Source organism: Anser anser (genome assembly GCF_964211835.1).
Source record: "Anser anser genome assembly, chromosome: 18".
Taxonomy (NCBI): Eukaryota; Metazoa; Chordata; class Aves; order Anseriformes; family Anatidae; genus Anser; species Anser anser.
Genome location: NC_139739.1, coordinates 8,130,960 through 8,150,314, shown reverse-complemented (window position 1 = coordinate 8,150,314; position 19,355 = coordinate 8,130,960). Strand labels below are relative to the sequence as shown.

Sequence of the window (19,355 nt, the reverse complement as noted above, 5' to 3'; positions counted from 1 at the left end):
CAAGAAAATAGATTAAATTGCCACAGGATGTTGTGAAAACCGTATCGCTGGATGAGAAAAGCAGCAAAGGTATCCTCTAGCGCAGCATTAATTCTGCTGTTGTTCCTAGCAATCTCGTGCAGAGGCTGTGAAAGCGATGCTCTCTTTAGTCGAGGTTAATGTTTATTTTTGAAGCCTAGTTCCTTGGGTGCTCCATGACTGCCTAATTACGTGCTCAAGAACAAATTCATCACTTCAGTCCTACAACTTAGGACTTTGATAACTTAAACTGATGTATTGGTCAGACTAGCTCCTTGCAGAGGGCTAATTTTCATCTGAGGTTCCTTTAAAACCCCAAGGATTTTATGAATACATTAGCAGAAATTTGATCAAGTGAGCTAAGTAACATCATCTGGAAGGGAGAAAAAGCCACCAGGCCATTTTGCCTGATTTTCAGACAAAACACAACCACCACAATAATTTATTTGAAGTGAGCCCAGCCTGCTCCCTGTAGTCTTAATGACTGGTTGCAACTGAGCACGTGCCAGGGAGAAGTGGTTGATCCTGCCATGGTGGGTTGCACATCTGGACATGTGAGCGGCATATACATCCCATCGTGTGAAGAGTGCCTGTCCAGTCATATGTGAGAGTGGGCTAACAATATACAGGATCCTAGACGGGCTGCTTAATGTCTTGTTTAGTCCATACCAGCAGAGACAGGGGACATCTTTGGCACCCTATTGTAAGTCTTAGCTAGCAAAGACATTCAGAAACAGACTTAGTGTGAAGCCAGGTGGCCACTTCTGACACCGGGATATGTTTGGCAAATACTGTACAGAATTTCCACATCACTACACACACACACACACTATTTATGTATATATGTATGTGTGTAGATATGTATAATAAGAACCACAGCCTTTTAATTGTGTGTGTGCTGTGATTCATCAACAGCAATAGCTTTTGGCAGGGACATAATTTCAAATCTCCTGCTGAGGATGTCTGCCAAAACATTGTTGGATAGAGATAGGATGAAGAAAGTTATTTATAAATGGGGATAATTAGGTTCTGCACTTAATAGTATTGGGAATGAGACAGAAAGACAACATGTAGTAATGAGTATTTGTAATATGAGAAGATGCTCTCCATAATTTTCTCCTTGTTGATCCAAAAAAAAAAATTTAATTAATTTTAAAAATCCACAACCCCAAACCTCGGGTGAAATAACATCAATATGTGCTACTCCCAGGTAGGAGATTTAGATCTGGGGAGGGGATGTTATGCTGTAGGACAGGTCTCAACTGTACTTATGCAAGTTTGGAATAATTCCAAAGGATTCAGCCAAACTATTCCAGGTGCTGACTGCTGTAACAGATTAGGCTCTCAGTCCTGACCTTTTCATTTTGTGTTTAGGCAAAAATAAACCCTGAACAGACACAGGAACTGTACTAACTCTTACTTGGAACTGATGGCTCTCAGCCACACCATCAGGAGACAGCACTGCTCAGTGATGTGCTTATTTCTATCAGGAGAGGAAAGGCTATTTCTGTGTCATCAGTCACACAGATGTACGTTATGTCCATTTTTCTTGAGAAATACGGTCACTGGGACAAATTTACCTTTCCATCAGCATTCTCCCTAGAGCTGTAAGCCCAATGAACACAGCATGAAACTCATCCACATTGGCTCTGTGTTCAGACAGTCTCTATGGAGCTCCCAGGACAATGCTCTTGGGCTGTTTCTTACTAAATGAAGAGAATAGCAATTAATATTCAAGAATTCTCTGCTTCTAGTTTTGCACCAAGGTTACTAGATGGTGCAACTAATCTGTAATAAGACACTTAAGCATACATCTATATTTAAACAGTTGAATGTCCCATTAATTCATCTTAATTCTCAAGCTATATGGACTGATCATTGTGTGCTTGGGATTTTTAAGGCCCCAAGCTCCTGAAGTCACAGTAAGCACCTGTTTATGGGATTTTCTGAGCTTTTGTGAGAGGTGAAGAAAAAAAAAAACTCTTCAACATTACAGAGAAAAGTTTGAAATGCAAAAATACCACCTCTGCAAAAACATCCAAACATGAAAAAAATATGTCAAGATCATTATTTCTCCTGCAAATGTGATTTTTTTAAGCAAGGCAGGCACACATTAAGAAAGTGCTTTGCTTTGTATGGACCTTAGTGTCTCTAAAAATGGGGGTGGTGTTCAGAAAGCTCGTCTAGCAAAAACCCAGCAACAGCTGCTATTTCTGCCGTGTCACCAGCAGAGAATGATACGTATGTGGCTGAATATCTTGCAGGTTCTCCAGACTTGCTGTTAGCAGCACTTCACCAAAACTATTTCATCCCGCTTTTTTTTTTTTTCTCTACATAGCCTCAATAGGGCTTGTATGTGAAAACACTGCATTTAAATGCTTGTTTCCAAAAGAGAAAGAGCAGGGTTTCGACAGCCTGTGCCAAGCTCATCCTAAGGGTGATTTTTCTGAATTAAAGCAGGGATGATGTGAACCAGCTCCTGACAGAGAGGAACATTTTGCAACATGCATTTTGAGGGGACTAGAATTTTGCCTTTGTATATTCTGTAAAGCATTAATGGATTGTTAAAACTGGAAATCCCCTAAACTGTGTAATTCTGTACCTCTCAGCACCTGGTTTTGCAAGCCAAATGCTCTCTTTCCTGCTAAGTGAAGGTCACAGATCAGGTCTTATAATTGCTTGTCAATGCACCTGAAATCAGAGCTGGGTTTAGGGCCTAGACTGTGGTGCCTAAACACTGACTGCTTGGTAGAGACTTACACTATCAAATGCAACAGAATCCAACCCTGACATTCATAGCAACTCCAAATTCATTGTTTTCTAAAACAGGAAAAAAAGTAAAGAAAATGGTTGTAAAGAGAGATTAGTTGAACTCTGCAAAAGCAGCAAGTGCTGACTCTCACTTGCTAATCAGGATCAAGAAAAATGCCTGAACTGTGTGCCGTTGTTGTGAGCTATCAGCAGCACCTGTGCTTCGTTAGCAAAGTAAGTTTACTGTTAGCTAAGACAAAAAGGCTGGGGGAGAGCTGTTCTTGAGGCAATAATATCAAATCCCTTTCTGTTTCCTGGATAGTGATTACAGTAAAATACTCTGCTTATGTTTCCATTCCTTAGACCATCTGTTTCCAATTAAACCCTTCTGGCGTGATACATCGTTATTTATTAGAGCATTACAGTTAGATAATGCAGTGTTAGTATTTTTGTTATAAACCCTTAGTTTCATGAGTTTCTTTAGGGGCAGAACTGGATGTTTACTTAATGGAAGGTCTAGAGACTGTATTAATATAACTAGTTTACCAGGTCAGAAATGGCTTTTTTTTTTGTTTGTTTTGGTTTGGTTTTTAGTCTTTCTTTTCACAAATATGGTTTTGGTATGTCTTCTGATTTGTAACTGTGTGTTTGGTAGGCTGAAATTTCTGTTTTTAAATGACTAAAAGCTAAGTCACTGAGAAAGACTTGTTCATAAGTGCCTAAATCTGAAAACACAAATGTATCTGCTCAACTTTCGTAATAAGAAAGGATCTTTTACTTCCTGTATTTAATGGGGTGACGTCCATTCTTGTAAATGTGCAACACCCTGTAGCATTCAAGGCACTCACCCTTGTGATTCTAGAGCAACTAAAGAACTGGCAGGTAACTCCCATGAGGAAGCTTTCTAGAAGTTTTCATTCTCACCCTGCGTAGCAGCTCTTTTCTCACACTTTCCATCAGAGAGAAAGGCTTCATAACACTAATGTGCAGATGACACACTTTTATCCTAAAGCTGTCCTGTCATTGTAGTCTCAACCATTCTGGGACAGTCTACAAGGGGATTTTTTAAAATTTTAAATTCTCGGAGTTAATAAGGCTTTAGTCACAGTTTAGTAAAGAGGCTTACTCCTTATTAAAGGAGTAAGGAAAGAAATAGCCTCGGGAAAGATCGGTTCCTTACAGCTGTATCAAGGTACTTCTGTTTACCAGTGATACTCAGCATTGCTAAAGAAATTCCTTTCAATCTACTTCAGCTAGAAAGATGGTGACTGTGAGCTTAAAATTATGAAGTGGGTTAATCTTTCATGATTGACTTTTTCTGCCTTAGATAAGGTGAAATGTAGTTTTAAGTATGCTTATGGAGAGTGCGTCTGGGGAAGAGTAGTCTTTCATCCTAAATGAGCTTCTCTCGCATTTTTGTGGCCAAAAGAGAGCTGAAGGATCTTCTAGTGTGTGATTCGCAACACCTAGATTAAATTCAAGATCTGAATCGCTGAGAGCATAAATGTATGTAAACTTCCTTTCATAGCAAAATCTCCCTAGATTTTGTACTGTATTTAACCAACACAGTACTTGCACAGTTGTGTTAAACTCTTCAGCGAAGCAGTCAGATGTGGTCACAAAGCCACTATCACAGCTTCAAATTACTTTTTTTTTTTTTAGCTGGTTAAGTCATGCAAACCAATGTTGCTTAAAAGCAGTATTCTTGCTCTCTAAAAATGTATTAAGTGAGCTTAAGTAGACATCATTTTATAACCCAATAGTTTAAACTAGTGTATCATTTAAATTTTGCTGGATCTGTAGGAAGCCAGGATGACATCAATATTTCCTTTAAGAAAGCCAGCAGTAAGCCCACAGTATATGTCTGAATACATTTGGATCCAATGACCTAAAGTTTCCTTTTCTCTCTCTCTCTTCTGTTTCTCTCTTTTGCTAATAAATTTACAGCTGTATTTGTTACAGTGGGAAGATGATACATCGTGAGTAAATGTGCCTGGGGTCATGGAATAGGCTTTTCAAAAACACATTTTCTTCATTTCAAATGCTCTTTTATTACTTTTTGTTTTAAAAAAATGCCTGAAAGTTCATAAATTTCACTTGCCAATTTTAGGCTAGAGACATGCTCGTGCTCTCCCTGTAGCTAATGGTAAAACATCCAAGCAATGACGCATCCCTGCAGTGATCCAGGTCCCATCCAGAAAACAGAAGTTCTTCGTATTCCTTGTGCAGTGAAGTTACCCCCCAAAACTGCTGTTGCTCCTGCTGTTGCCATAAGATTTTTCTGCCTGCCAGGGGAAAGCAACATAATTTGTCAGGTGCCATCCATACTAAGTTTTCTGAGAACTGTACTGGCTTTCTGATTTCAGTTTTGCTTTATTCCAGTCACAACATAGTTAATAGGCCATCTTAGCCTTGGGCACCTGGCTTGAAGGTATCTCTGCATCTAGCCACAGAAATGGAATAACCCCACTGGGGGTCATCCCTGAGTATCGGACCTATGGCATCAATAGCACAAACATTTACTGTTTTAGCTAACAGGATAATTCCATTAGTGGGTACCATCAGTTGGTTGTTATCCTCTTAGGTGGATTTTCTGTTCACAGATGAAACACAACACAATAAAACTGGATTAGAATAGTAGCAATATGAATATTAAAAACAAACAAAAAACAACAGCCCCTACCTATACAAAAAAGAGCGAGAAGTTAAGTAATTATTAAAGTAATGCAGAACTAATGATGGAGCTAGTGGTAACACTTCAACAAATTATTCCAGAGTGGTTTTTTTTGTTTGTTTTTTTTTGTTTTGTTTTGGTTTTTTTTTTACCTAATTGAATTGCAAGCTTTACAAACAAAGCAGTAAATAATTTAAAATAACGTTTTTGGACTTACTCATCAAAATCTAAGATAATCTCAAAAGACTTTTGCACGTAAAGTGTATAATAGTACCAGAGGCAACCAAAAATAAACTGCGGAATGTGAGCATCCGCACAGGAGATTTCTGATGGTGGTGTTATCACAGAAGAATGACATCCAAAATGCAGCACTGAGGCAAACAATCAATATTATCCACTTTCCTGTTCTAGCGCAGTGAGATTTACCAGATGTTCAGCAAAACATTTTTGCTGAGGAAACAGGTTTAATTACTGCTTAACAACAGTCTGAAACTTTTCTGACAGTGGTCTAAGCTCAGCCCTGGTGTCAGCTGGTGCCAGTTGTGCACTTGGCAAACTTCCCTTTGTCTAAACTGGGATTTTGATCTCAAGTGTTGGACATTTTGTGCAATCGGTGCATCTTGAGTAACACTGAAATTGCAAACTGAGACATATAATTTTAGACCTCAGTTCAAGCAACTCAGAGACTCTTTAGGAATTGTAGTGTTTGTCCCATCCAGCTTCTACCTGTCCCTGCCCTCAGGCACGGGATGGTACCAGTGCAATTTTGATATGTGCAGACATCTTGCTCAGGCTTCCCTCTTCCATGAGTTGTTAGAGGTAAAATGCATGAGCTGGGATTCCAGGTTAGAGCGCAGATTGCAGGGGAAGAGACATAGGATACAATTTGGACAGTTAAAGGAAAAAGAGTGTTATGGTGCATAAAAGAAAAGGAATTACGCAGGAAAAGATTTAGAAGTCATCTGCAGGAAGCTACATGACCGACAGCTGGGGAAAAAGAACAGTGCTCTTTATGAAGATTCAGATGTGAAGTTTTGAAAATAAACTTTTTCATTTTGGGCTCTTGATAAGAAAGAACATACACAGCATAAATATAGCATAAATACACACACTTGCCTCTAGGCTAGTTCCAAGCTGAACTAAAGAAAAATAATAAAAATCTAGATCTAGTCTGTAGCAATTTTAATCAGGATTTCTGATTCATTTGTCTGCCCTGCGGGGGCCATGGCTGATCTGCAAAATGTTCAAGAGTGAAAGGACCTGTAATACAGTCAGATCTATTTCTCTGTCCACACCATACATGCGTGAGGCAGAGACACAAAGTGGTGGACAGGGGAAAGACACTCAGTTGAGAAAGCTGGAAATTGGTTTAACTTCTTTAGCAGGCCCAGTGTGCTTGTTGTTCAGCTGTTAAGTCCCGCAGAATGAGGAGCGCGTTAGCCCCGAGAGCAGGCAGAACAGATTTGTGGTGGTTGTGGAGAGGGAAGAGGCTCTAGCTGCAGTTATTCTGGAGTCACACTGACTGAAATCTGGCTGTTGGAAACTCTGGACCCAGCTGGCATATAAGTGGAATAACATGAATAGTGCCATTTGCAGTATGGGGAATGTGGGCAGGGAGGTGAGGTTTCAACAGGTGGATGGGAATGATAAGAATGCATACTTAACTATGCAAAATCTGAGTAATGGCATCTCTAAAATCTGCCGGTATCCTGAGACACAGATTCAATAGGATTTCTGTCAGCATTTCCGAAATTCTGAATTTAACAGGTAGAAATCAGTGATGAATTTTGGATGTCAGCTCAGAAAAAAAAAAGGGTGTGGGAGGGGCAGGCTCTGCTTACCTTTCCCCAAGGCTTGTGTTTTTTTAGCTTGCAAATAAATTTTTACAAAGCTCTAAAGTATTGATCATGAGATATTTGAAATTTAGCAATTAAATCACATTTACAGGAAGCTTTGGCTAAGCAGTATTATCTGGCATGGTAGGAAAGAGAAAAGTGCATGTTCCTTAAACTTACCAAGTAATGCCGTTTGATAAATAGCATGAGACTGAATTTAACTTCTCAAGAAAAATATGTCTGTATGCTGTTAAGACCCAATGTGTCAGAGTTGCAATATCAAATCCTAATTTAGTTTCTCATAAAATGGTACTCACTTCAGTGATGTAAGAAAACACTGAAGTTAGTGCCTCAAAACAAACAAACAAACAAAAAACAACAAACCCCAATCCCAACCAGCAACCCTAACTAAGCTATGGCAACTCATTTTTCATTTTAATGGTTCCTGATAGGTCTTTGGGAACACAGACACGTAAAGACATGGAAAAGAGAGCAATCTCTGCTATGGCTATTTGTTAGAAAATGTGTAACTGTTAAAATAATATTGCATATAAATTTATATATATAGAATTTGAGTGCTTTCTGCATAAAAATGAATACCAATAGAAGACTAGCAGACTGCACAGATTACTGGTAGTCTCTTTTTGGGGGGATAAAAATCTCTGCTTTTCTGGGGTGAGGTTTAAAGGGGAGTGTTTTGTTTTTTTTTTGAAGATGAATTTATCAGTTGAACAACAGAAATTTATTTTCCTTTTTCCTTGATTCAGAAAACAACAGAAGGAAGTACATATGAAGTAATACATGATTGCTGCAAGCTAAATTGACTGGTGCAGAAATACATGCTATTACGGATGGACTTTAGTGGCACCCAAGCACGGTAATTTAAAAGCAGCTCACGTCGCCACGAACCATTAATTAACATTCTTTTCCTTTGACCTACATGGGATATATTTCCTTTGAGCCATATAGCTGCCCTGCTGCGGGCATTCCCCACCACCACAGCATCCCACCGAGGCCAAGCCTCCCTCGGCCCTCCTCTCCCAGCGCCGGGGAAGCCCCTCCACGCTCCGCCGCCATTTCGGGGCACCGCACCGGGCCCTTCCCCACACGCAGCCGGGAGGAGCGGGCCGGGGCCGGTGCCGGGCCGGGGCCTTCCCTCCTGAGGGGAGCCCGCGGCGGAGCCTCGCCCCCCGCCTCCCGCCGCGCTCCGTGCGGGGCGGGGCCGCTCCGAGGCCGAGGCGAGGCACGCGGCCGCCGCCGCCGCCATGTCGTTCCGCCGCGCTTTGGCGCTGGCCGCCTGCGGGCTGGCCGGGGGCTCCGTCCTCTTCTCCGCCGTTGCCGTGGGCAAGCCGCCGGCTCGGAGCGGGGGAGGCGACGCCGAGCCGCGGCCGGGGACCGCCGCCGTGCCCGCCGCTCCCGCCGCGCCTCAGGGCTTGCTGCTGCTGCCGCCCGCCGCCGCCGCCGCCGCCTCCTGCCCGCCGGCCGCCGGCTGGATCGAGAGAGCGGGGGGCACCGGCGGCTACTGGGACAGCAACTGGGACAGGTGCGCGGCCAGGGGGACGGGGAGGCGTCGGGGGGGGGTGGAGCGCGGGGCCCGGTGCCGTCCCGGGGGGAGCTGCCCGCGGGGCGCCGCTCGCCTCAGCGCGGGGAGGGGAAGCGCGGCCGGCCCGGGCGCTGCCCTCGGCGCTGACAGGGCCGGGTCCGGCGTGGGGCTGAGCCGCCAGAGGGGTACCGGGGCTCTGAGGGGCTGGGGAGGGGGTGCGAGTGTGTGGGCTGAACTTGGGCTCGGTTAGGTTCCGGCTGGTGGGATTATTGCCCCGGGGAGACTTGTGTCAGGCTCCGGTTTAATCGTGGTAAAGCGAAACTTAAGCACTAACAGACTTTTATTGTATCCTGGCTTTTTTATTATTATCGTTTTTCTCTTTTTTTTGTGATGCTCTAGTATGAAATGCCTGTATAAATAGTGGCCTTTACACCCCAATTGCAAAAATAAAACCGACTTTCATTAAATAAGGTTATACCGTGTTAAAAAGTCACCCTGAGGTAGGTGCTGAAGCTGCCTGTTTAGCTGCAGGTCCTGGCCTTTCTGCTCCTGCTAAGGACTGGCTCTGTGCAGGGGTTCTCGGGTCCAGTCCGAGTGCTGTGACCTCGCTGTGTGCCTGTGCCGGCAGCACCTCAGCGCTACCAGGTCAGGAAGCAGGGGTTGAGTTATAACTGATGGAGCTGTCACAACTGCTCGAATAAACGCAGCTGGATGACATTTAATAGCAGCTAAGGGCAATGTTCTACGTCACCATTTGTTAGAGTGTGCAAACAGTGGAAGTGTGTTATGCAAATAATCATCGCAAGCTTGTTCCGTTTGTCTGTTCCACATTGTCCACCTGTTGTGTGGCTTTGGCAATACCTGGCTGAGATCTTACTTCTGACTTTGGGGTGAGGTTGACAGAAACACTTAATGTGTGAGGTTGTTAAATGCCTTATAAATACACTTCTCCTGGGGGGGCAGGCTGGGGGAACAGTTCTGTGAGCAGATAACCACATATATTAATATTCTTTTAACAACTGTCCTTGTGAAGTTTGAAACAGAAGAATGCAAATACCTTATTTACGGACGTCCTGTTGATCTGATCAGGTGATACACCCAGGGTGTTGCATGGGTCTCCTGTATGTGCAGGAGCATGTTGTACTGTTTAGTTTTTGGAGAAGACTAGTTACAGTTCCGTTTCACTTGCCAGCACTATATGTGAAAGGTGTTCTAATTAAGCTCCTATTAACTGGAAAGCTTGGTATGGGATAGGAGAAAAAAAGCTTTTCATTATTGTCTAAATTTTATGGCTTCATTTTTTGAGTGGTTCTTGCAAATAGTTTTATGAGGAATAAAAGTCAAAATATCTAGATTTTTAAGTGTGTTACAAGAATTTAAAAAATTGTCAGGCTGACTGATGTGTTTCAGTGACATGCAGGGCTTCCTGGAAGAGAGGTGAAAAGGGCACTGCTGTGGATTAAATGGCATTTGCTGTTTAATTGCGTTTAAAGACGGTCCTAGATATCGCTGTTGCTTTTCTGCAAAGTTCTGTCAAGCTATGATCTTAGGGGATTTTTTTAGGAGGGAGTACAGAAAACTCCATTTGCCAACTTGTGAATTTCAGCAGCCTAAAAGAACCTAGTGAAGATAAGCTTTAGCAGTATTAAAAGTTTTCCTGCTCATATTTTTCTTTTAAAAATAGCTTATGCTAAAACTGTAGTTAAGCTGGGTTATCTCCTCATGACTTGTTAAAGCATCTGCTGCTTTTCAAAGCACATGTTAGCATAAAGTAATTGCAGAGGTGCTGAAGGATGAGAGGGGAGGACCTTTGCTCAGGTATTTCTTGTCAGGCGTTTCTGCCATAGGTGAGTTAATCCCTATGTTAGTTTACAAATGTGCTTGAATTTTTGTGACATTTTTTCAGTTTTCTAATGTATCTTTCTAACAACATCACGTCTACTGAATCAAAAGACATATCCTGTGAAATAGCAACGGAACTTCTTGTTACTGGACTGATGTTTCATTTTTGATGCTTTGCTGAATGTTAGGAATGGTTTAAGGGATGTGTTGAGCCTTATTCTTTAACAGAAATCATGTCTTTACTAAGGCAAACGCTACCCTTGCTGTGAACTGCAGGTATGTGAGGCAGCAGTTCTCTGTGACCAACTTTGCCTCAGACTGGATAAAATTATACTCCTGATTAAAAATCGATAAACAGATAAAGAAGCAGGTTTAATTATAATAATGGAAGAAACGAAATCTGTGATGGATTAAATGAATTTAACTGTTCTTTTAGGAATAAGATCAAGGGAAAGGATTTTATAATCTGAGATGGAGAGACATAGCAGCAGATTCGTATTAACGGGTAGAGGCTCAGTGCAGGGAGGGGACCAGAGGACTAATCTGAGGCAGATTTGGACAGGGTTGATGATGATAGTGCAGCGTTGGTGTTAGCAGCAGGAAATCTGTGCCGCTAATCTGCCTCAATGGGGGGGACAAGGGGAAGATGCTCTGCCCGGTGTCCTCTTGAGGAATGGGTGATGTGCAAGAGGAGGGCAATGGATGGTGTGCAGAGAGGGAGGTTGGTATGCGGCATGACAAAATGGAAGAAGGATGAAAGTGGCTTCAGGGGAGAGAGTGATTTAAAAAGTTGAAAGGATAAACAAATGCTTCAAGCTTAAAAATAAAAAATCAAGTTCCTGGAGAGACCTGATACGACCTAATGTAAAGCACAAAATAATTCTCTGGGTGCATTTCAAAAAGCTGGAATATTTCTAGGATATTGTTGTGCTGTTGTTGCTAATGTGATTGATAAAGTGCTAATTTTGTAGGTTTAGTTTATCACAGGGCCTTATAGGTATGAAACATTTTCATTGCTTTGTAATCAGTCAATACCTCTTTTTCTTTTCCTGGGTGTCATTCCTGGTTGTTTTTTTCTTGTCAAATAACCTACCAGGGTGCCTGTGATTTTTCAGTGAAAATTTTGAGAACGATTATTAAATCATCAGGAGTTCAATATAAAGACCACAGTAATGTTTATAATCTTCTTGTCCAGACAGACTGTAGCTTTTGTGTGTTTTAGTGGACATCATCTGTTTATACTAGGATTTAACTCTCTTCGTTGTTTGCTTTTTTTAATCACTAGAATTCATTTAGAGGTGGCTTTTGAAACTGTTGAATATATCTGTCAAATGATGTTTTAAATGTGCGTGTTTAGACGTGAACCACTGGCTCTGATCAACCTCAAGAAGAAAAATGAAGAAACTGGGGAAGAAGAACTTGCCTCCCGCTTAGATCACTGCAAAGCAAAAGCCACCAGGCACATCTTCCTTATCCGTCATTCTCAATACAATTTAGATGGCCGGGCTGATAAAGATAGAACTCTGACCCCACTTGGTATGTATTACTAAAAACATCATTCTTTTTACTTTAAGAAAAGTGCTTGTCATGTGCTGCCGTCCTTATGAGTACGGGTCGGTAACCCAGCTCTGTTCTGGTCTCACTGCCAAAGTTTAATCCACTTTCTGGATCCTTTGTGTCAGAAAGATGGTACAAGTAAATCTGTTTTTTCAGTTTTTGATCCTCTAAATCCAAACATTAGAACGTGCTATTTGGCATTTGAAAAACTCTTAATGCTAAAGAAACTTCATAAAGGAAATTTCCTGTTCTTTTAAGGTTTTCCAGCAAATTTTCACACTAGCTGATGTAATTCCCCAGGGCTAAAGCTTTTGTCTTAATCTTATCTCAAAGGTAGTTATGGAGCTAGGTTTCTCTTTAAACAATGGGTTGTGTTTGTTAATTTCCTGATTTATCCTTTTTTTTAAGGTCGAGAGCAGGCTGAATTGACGGGACGCAGGCTAGCAAGCTTGGGGTTGAAATTTGATCAGATTATCCACTCCTCCATGACAAGAGCAACTGAAACAACAGAAATTATAAGCAAATACCTCCCAGGTAAGTGACTTCTGTTAATTTTTCAGTATCTTCTCATTCTTAAAATTGCTTCCAGTAAAATTTTAAGCTTATTCTTAAGGTGTAGTTGAGCCATTATTAGCCAACTTCTAGACCTGTGTGAATGTCTATAAAGAAACACCCCTAATTCTGCTGGTTTCCAGTTTATCTTTAAAAATATAAGTGGGAGCTGCCTCTGAGTTACTGGCTGGTGCCTGTATGTGTTCCTATGTCGGATAACTCTCCTGGTTACTCTTCTCTTAGGCTTTTTGTAAAGCAAAGACTGTTGCAGGTCATCAGGGTTGTCTCAGTCCTTACCTGGTCTCAGGGGGCAATAGTGCAGGTGAGAAGAGGGCCTTAAACTCCAGTTCTTGTAGTGATGAACGGTGGGTTAGCTAACAGGCCTTTATTGTGTGCTGTGCTACTCCTGCCTGCAGGGGAAGATGTGGCATGCTCAAAGGTGGTATGTATTTTTGTAATTTGTGAGAGTGGCTCCTTTGTTTGTAGGGCTTTGGGATGTGTTTTTTTGTTTGTTGTTGTTTATTTTTTCCTGCCATTCAGACATACCAGAATCTAAACTTAAAGATAGCTGACTGTAGATAGTTCCATCTAGGGCATTCTTTTGTTATTTTAGCATGTAGTCAGATATGACTAGGTAAAAGTCAGTTCTCTTACATATTCACTGATCTGTTTTCTTGATTATGCTGCTGTTTAAAAAGAGCAGTCCCCTTCCTCAGACTAAAACATAAATATTAACATATCAAAAGTGTAGCATTAACATTAATTAGCCTAATTAGTAAACATTAATTGCCATATAATTTAAGATTAATACCCTTACAAATACATTTCTTCAAAATGCAGCAGACTGGGAAGTCAACTTGCTATGCCAAATTGTCTTGTTTGTTCTCAGTTGGAATAAACTTCACCTTGTTGATGACAAAACAGTTGTGTTGGAGAGATGTACACACCTTGATGGGAAATGTTTAGACTAAAATATCTTTAGTGTGGAGAGGAAGGCTTCCTCAAAGAGTATAAAAAAAAATCTATTGTGGAGTTGTGGGTCTGTTTGCAGGGACATGTGAAGTAACAACTCCTTTCTGAATGTCTATTTTAATATTTCAGGAGTCAAAAAAATTAGTACTGATCTGCTGAGAGAGGGAGCGCCTATAGAACCAGACCCTCCAGTCTCTCACTGGAAACCAGAAGCTGTGGTAACTTTTTACTTACTTTTTTTTTATTTTTTTGAATATACTTCAATTGACAAAAGCTATAACTTGTGGTATCTGAGCTGATGCTTTTCATCATAAACCGTAGATAATTGCATACTTTCTTCCTCCTCCGTAAGTGTACAAAACCAGTGAAATAACTTAAAAATCTGTGTTAGTTGAGCCTCAAGTGTGGACCCCTCTAAAGAAGAAATTGTCAGAAGATGTAGCCCATCTGCAAACGCAGATAATGGCTCATGCTGCTCTGAGTTATGTTTAATTCTGAACTCTGTGCCATTAGCAGTATTACGAAGATGGAGCTCGAATTGAGGCTGCATTTCGAAACTTTATTCATAGAGCTGATGCAAAGCAGGAAGAAGACAGCTACGAGATCTTTGTCTGTCATGCCAACGTGATCCGCTACATTGTCTGCAGGTACGTGTTGCATTGCATGTTCATCTCTGTTCTTTAAAAGTTCATAGCTTTGCTGAAATTGTGTTGGCATATTGTACTGCTGAGCTTGGAGATCCGTTGATTTGTGTGTTTGAGCTAGTTGGAGATGAGTTGCTTGCATTGTGAGCAACTGCTCCTGCAACCTCACAGGACGAATTCGGAGATACAGGAAATACGTGAAAGTTAGAACACTTTACAGTGAAAGTGAAAATGGCCAAATCAATGAGACTTGATACCTTTTTGTGTGTCTGAACAGTCTCTTTAATACCACGTGCTTCTGCTTCACACAATCCTGAAGATAATACTTTTGTGTAGACTGTTGGAAAAGACAACAAATAGAGCATCTGACTGGATCTGACTCTAGAGCATCTGACTCACATCTTTGAGATGATGTGACTTTGATCTTACATAATGAAAGATTGATTTGGTTTTGGGAATTCTTTATTGGTTGAATTTTTTTTGTATTATGTTCAAATTGTATTAGTGTGTTTTTGCAAAACATCCAGTATTGGATTGTAGGGAAGAGGGCATCTTTCAACTAACATCAAGGTGTCCCATGAAGGAGAAAACAGTTCTGGATCTTTGCCTGTCTCCCTATCCAGTCACCTGCATCTGCTTTATTCTTTCTCCTCATCAGCAAAGTGGTATCTGTTAGATAATTTGTCTTGAGCAGGATAGATATGATTAAACTTTAATCTGATCAATAGCTGCAACAATTTCAGTTAGCTTATTTTAGCTGAGCTAGTTATATGCTAGCCTGTCTGCTCTGTGGACTGCTTTAGAGCTTTTCAAAATTGCTATACTTAAAATTATTGATTAGGTACACAGAGTATTCTTCCCTGTGCCAAAGAGATTGTCTTTCTGCTACCTAGGCTTTTTCTGAAACACTCTATACTTTTTCTCATTGCTATTTCTTCCATCTTCTTTTCACCTTACCTTCGATATCTGCCATTATGGGCTATCTGTTAACAATTACATGCAATCCATATAGAGTTCCTTTTGAGTTTAGCTTGCCTGTAGCTGTTACTTACTTTTTTTAAGACTTTCTAAAGGACAGTTGTAGAGTCAGAAACCATTTTTTTCCTCAGTATCTAAGACAAAAGATGTTTGAGACAACTTATTTCCTTGAGTTGTTTACTACAAGTGGTTTAACTCTGAGGCTGGTCAGTTAGGACTTTTAGAATAGCTGGAGACTAAAAAGACCCGTGAGACTGTATTTCTACAGAAAGCACAAGGTTCTCTCTTTTTTCTCTTCTGGGGAACAATATCACTGATGGAAAATAGTTCTGGTGAATTCTTTCTATAGGCACATGCTGGTAACTAGAACCAACTGTATATCATTCCCTCTTCTCTGGTGTTATTACTTACGCTATTTTAGCCTTCCCAACAGAGGTAGGTGCATACATGCAGTGTGCTGCTTATGCCTGTGGTCTGCTGGGGAGAATTACTGGGGAGAAGTGAGCTGTCTGCTCTACCTGTCCTGAACAGCGCGGGGTTTTGTTGTACAGCACTTGGCCTAATGACCAGCTGCGCATAGAGCATCTGTCATCCTGCTCGGTACTAGGTTGCTCAGAGCACTCCCAGCAACCAGACTACATTAGAGCTTCTACCTTCTGTCAATTTGAATTAATCCTGTCTATATTAATCACGTCCATCTGCTGGAATCTGCTTATGGAAGTGTATTCTTGACGCTGGTCCAGTTACCGAAACTGCAGTTTGGTATCAATTGCACAAGAAAAATACTTTTTTTTTTTTCCCAAAGCTGACTCTGTAGGAGCATTTGCATGCAAGCTGCAAAACGACCAATTTTTTTTTTTTCCTTATCTGGAACAGAAGGTGATGCTGCCAACTTCATGTTAATATAGCTGTTGATGAATGAGTAGTAATGTTTCTTTCCTTTTTTCTTTTTCTTCTTAATAGAGCATTGCAGTTCCCCCCAGAAGGCTGGTTGCGAATGTCTCTTAACAATGGCAGTATAACTCACTTGGTGATACGGCCAAATGGAAGAGTGGCACTTCGAACACTGGGTGACACAGGTTTCATGCCTCCAGATAAAATCACGCGCACCTGAATGAGTGACACAGCTGGCTACCCAGGAGCTGCCTCTAGACTCTTTGCACTAGTACATTCAGCTACAGTACCACTAGGTTTTTTATCTGTTAAGATGTGATGCTGTCTTAAAATGTCCTTTAGCCCCTTGCCTCCTTCATACTTATTCATATCTGCCTTTCAGTCCAGAAAAGAAGAAATCTTTCTAAGCCTGAAGCTGTCCAGTCCTCAAGTATTCCCCAAAACTTGAAGCTGATCTGTGGAATACAAAAAGATTGAATGTCTGTGTGCTCAGCAGCTACAAGAGCACTGACTTTTTATTCCCCTGTGCATTTCTATAACCAAAGCTTGCTCCTGTGGATATTTTTCTTGTGCAGGAAAATAATGATACGGGAACTGAAAAGAGCAGCCTTTATCACACTGCAGCTAAAACTGAAGATGAGCCAGCTTGTTCCAGCTCTTGCAGAGGAAGTGACGAACTGAGGGTATTTCGCTGTTTGAAGGACAAAGGGATAAGGCTTCAGTATTTGTAAGCTGTTGAGGGTGTATGTTTATGTTGTCTCCTTGTTCCCCTCTACCCCCTAAATGCTCGTGTAAACTGTGCCTGGACCTTGTAAAGAAAAGAGGGTAAAAAAACCATTTGCCTCAGAGCTGCGGTGCTAGAATTAACTGCTGCTTATATTAAGTGTTCCTGCATCCCCAGTAAGTACTTTAAGCTGTTCTGAACAATGTTTTTCAGTCTTGTAAAGCCGTTTAATTAAGACTTGGTCTGTAGAAGGATGTAGGGGTGAGTTTTGTAGCAGTAAGATGGAAGGAATGTAAAGTAGTTATCTGCGCGTTCTTCTACTTACTCTTAGATTTTGCAAGGAGTTGAGCCTTTTTTCATTTTTTTTTTTTTCCTGCTTTCTCCCCTTGCTTTGTATTTTTGGTACCATGCTTTCAGAGTAGAGAAATAACAGCACTGAATTCAAGGTAATGGCACTGCAGGTCAGAGGTTCTGCAGTGTTGGAGCAAACTGCTGCTTAAAGCTGCTGTTGCTCGAATAGTGAAAAAGGATCTGTGGAATGTTTTGTCTAGGCAAAGTGCGAGTATAAACATCAGGCAGAATGCTTTAAGTTACTCCCTTGTACAACTTTAACATTGCTGGACTTGTTCTAGGAAAAATGCAAGTGGTTGAGAACTAAGAGTCATTTTTGGGGAAAGGCTCAGAAGCATTTAAGTTTAAGGATGTTTGATAGGCACCTGAGCCACGCTAATAACTCAGCACACAATGCCTGTAATACTGAAAAGTTTCTTCATACGCATGCTCTGCCTTGGTGATGGATAGTGCACCTGCTGCAGTACAGTGAAAGTAAGGCATTGCATGTCTTATAGGTTCTCTTATCCCAAAAATCTTGAAGAAACCTCAAGCTCACTTCTGTCAGAGCTGTGTGAAGCATAACCATGGCACAGAACCTAGCAACAAGATTTAGTGGCTCGTTTCATACAGGACTGCTACATCAGAATGACTTAAAGGAAACTGGGGCTGGTAGGGAACAAAATACGGTAATTGTAGTGCAAGTTTCCCAGGAGCAGCAGGAAATCATTGTGATGTACGTCTCATTGATGCAATGAGAATAATTTATCAGTTTTTGTCTATTAACTTTTTAAAAGTTTTGAATAAAATAACTGGTCTGTCTTTCTTTCTTGTCCCTTCAGTTGAATAGTAAAATGCTGTGTCATTTACCAGCACATGGAACAGGAACACCAAGGCAAGTAAGATGAAAATTCCACACACTGTGTACATATTGCAGAGGTGTTAACAAGTCTTCTAAAGGTCAAGGTTAAGTGCACTTTTTTTTATTTACACATGTGGAAGAAACGTCTTTTTATTCCCTTCCCCCCCCTCCCCATTCTTGGTGGTGGTAGCCCCAAGTGCGCGTACAAACATCTTTGGACAGGTACAAAAATTAGCTATATTGTTTTCGTGGCACTTAAGTTGAGGGGTGTGTGTGTATGAAATATCAAATTAAGATAGTATTAAGATAATTTTTATTGTATGCAGATTTCTTTTCTCTTAAAGATTATGAAAGTACTTAAGTAGTGGCTTAATAATCAAACCTCATTGTGCGCACACACACACAAAGGATTTGAGTAATGAGTAATTTAACCGTGTCATGGTATCAACCCCACCTATTTACCATTATGCCCCATTAAGTAAATACATTGTGACACTTTTAGCACTCATTTATTTTTGAATAGAAAGCAGGGTAACGCTGTGTTTGTTTTTAACATGACACTTGGCTAATTTAAAAAGAACAACAAAAACCTGATCTTTTGCACCTTTAAAAGTGAACTGAAGCAATCCCAATCTGATTCAGTGTCTCCACAGGCTCTGTGTGGAAGAGCTTTACTTCACCATGGTGACTGATCGATCACTACATAAATTGCTCCTTTTTTTAAGTAGATGAAGAAAATACATTGTTAGAAAAATTCCCCTTTAAAATGCACTACAACTGGAGTAATGCAAATCATTTAACAAATAAAAAAATATTCTCTTGACTGAACCAAAACAAAATTACAAAGTGGAAGGCAGGGTTTGGTGGTGGTAGGGTAGGGAAGTGTCTTAGTGTGTTTTCGTGTGTGTGTATACACATACATAGCAGTAATATACGTTTAAATATTAAAAAAAGAGAAAGCAAAGCATAAAAAGGAAAAAATACTACTGTGTTAGTATCAGTCTCCTGGCTCTGATAAACCCTTATCAAAAGTACAACGTTGCTATATGACAAATCAAGAAGGGCCGGTTATCGGCTTAGCAACTTTCCCTATGACTTTGTCTTTACCTTGATATCATGCAATTACTTCCCTTTATCATTTGAATAATTTCTCCAGAATGACAAAGACATCATTTACAT

The 19,355-nt window shown here is 40.9% G+C and overlaps 1 protein-coding gene across 2 annotated transcripts; it reads left to right on the top strand.

The window, feature by feature from the left end:
- Window positions 1-8,238: 8,238 nt before the first annotated feature.
- PGAM5 (PGAM family member 5, mitochondrial serine/threonine protein phosphatase) lies at window positions 8,239-18,136 on the top strand. Of its 2 annotated transcripts, none has more exons than XM_083803515.1 (6): window positions 8,239-8,821; window positions 12,021-12,199; window positions 12,629-12,754; window positions 13,874-13,962; window positions 14,261-14,391; window positions 16,330-18,136. In XM_083803515.1, the coding sequence occupies exons 1-6, from the start codon at window positions 8,544-8,546 to the stop codon at window positions 16,478-16,480; spliced, it is 954 nt and encodes a 317-aa protein (XP_083659641.1). In that variant the 5' UTR covers window positions 8,239-8,543; the 3' UTR covers window positions 16,481-18,136. The 2 variants fall into 2 exon arrangements, with proteins under 2 accessions (XP_083659641.1, XP_083659640.1); XM_083803514.1 differs by having other exon boundaries at window positions 8,241-8,821; window positions 14,258-14,391.
- The last annotated feature ends 1,219 nt before the right edge of the window (window positions 18,137-19,355 follow it).

Coding starts and splice junctions, on each gene's coding strand:
- PGAM5 (XM_083803514.1), top strand. CDS start 8,544: ATGTCGTTCCGCCGCGCTTTGGCGCTGGCCGCCTGCGGGCTGGCCGGG. Junction 12,200..12,628: donor TAGAACTCTGACCCCACTTG/GTATGTATTACT, acceptor CTTTTTTTTAAG/GTCGAGAGCAGGCTGAATTG. Junction 14,392..16,329: donor ATCCGCTACATTGTCTGCAG/GTACGTGTTGCA, acceptor TCTTCTTAATAG/AGCATTGCAGTTCCCCCCAG.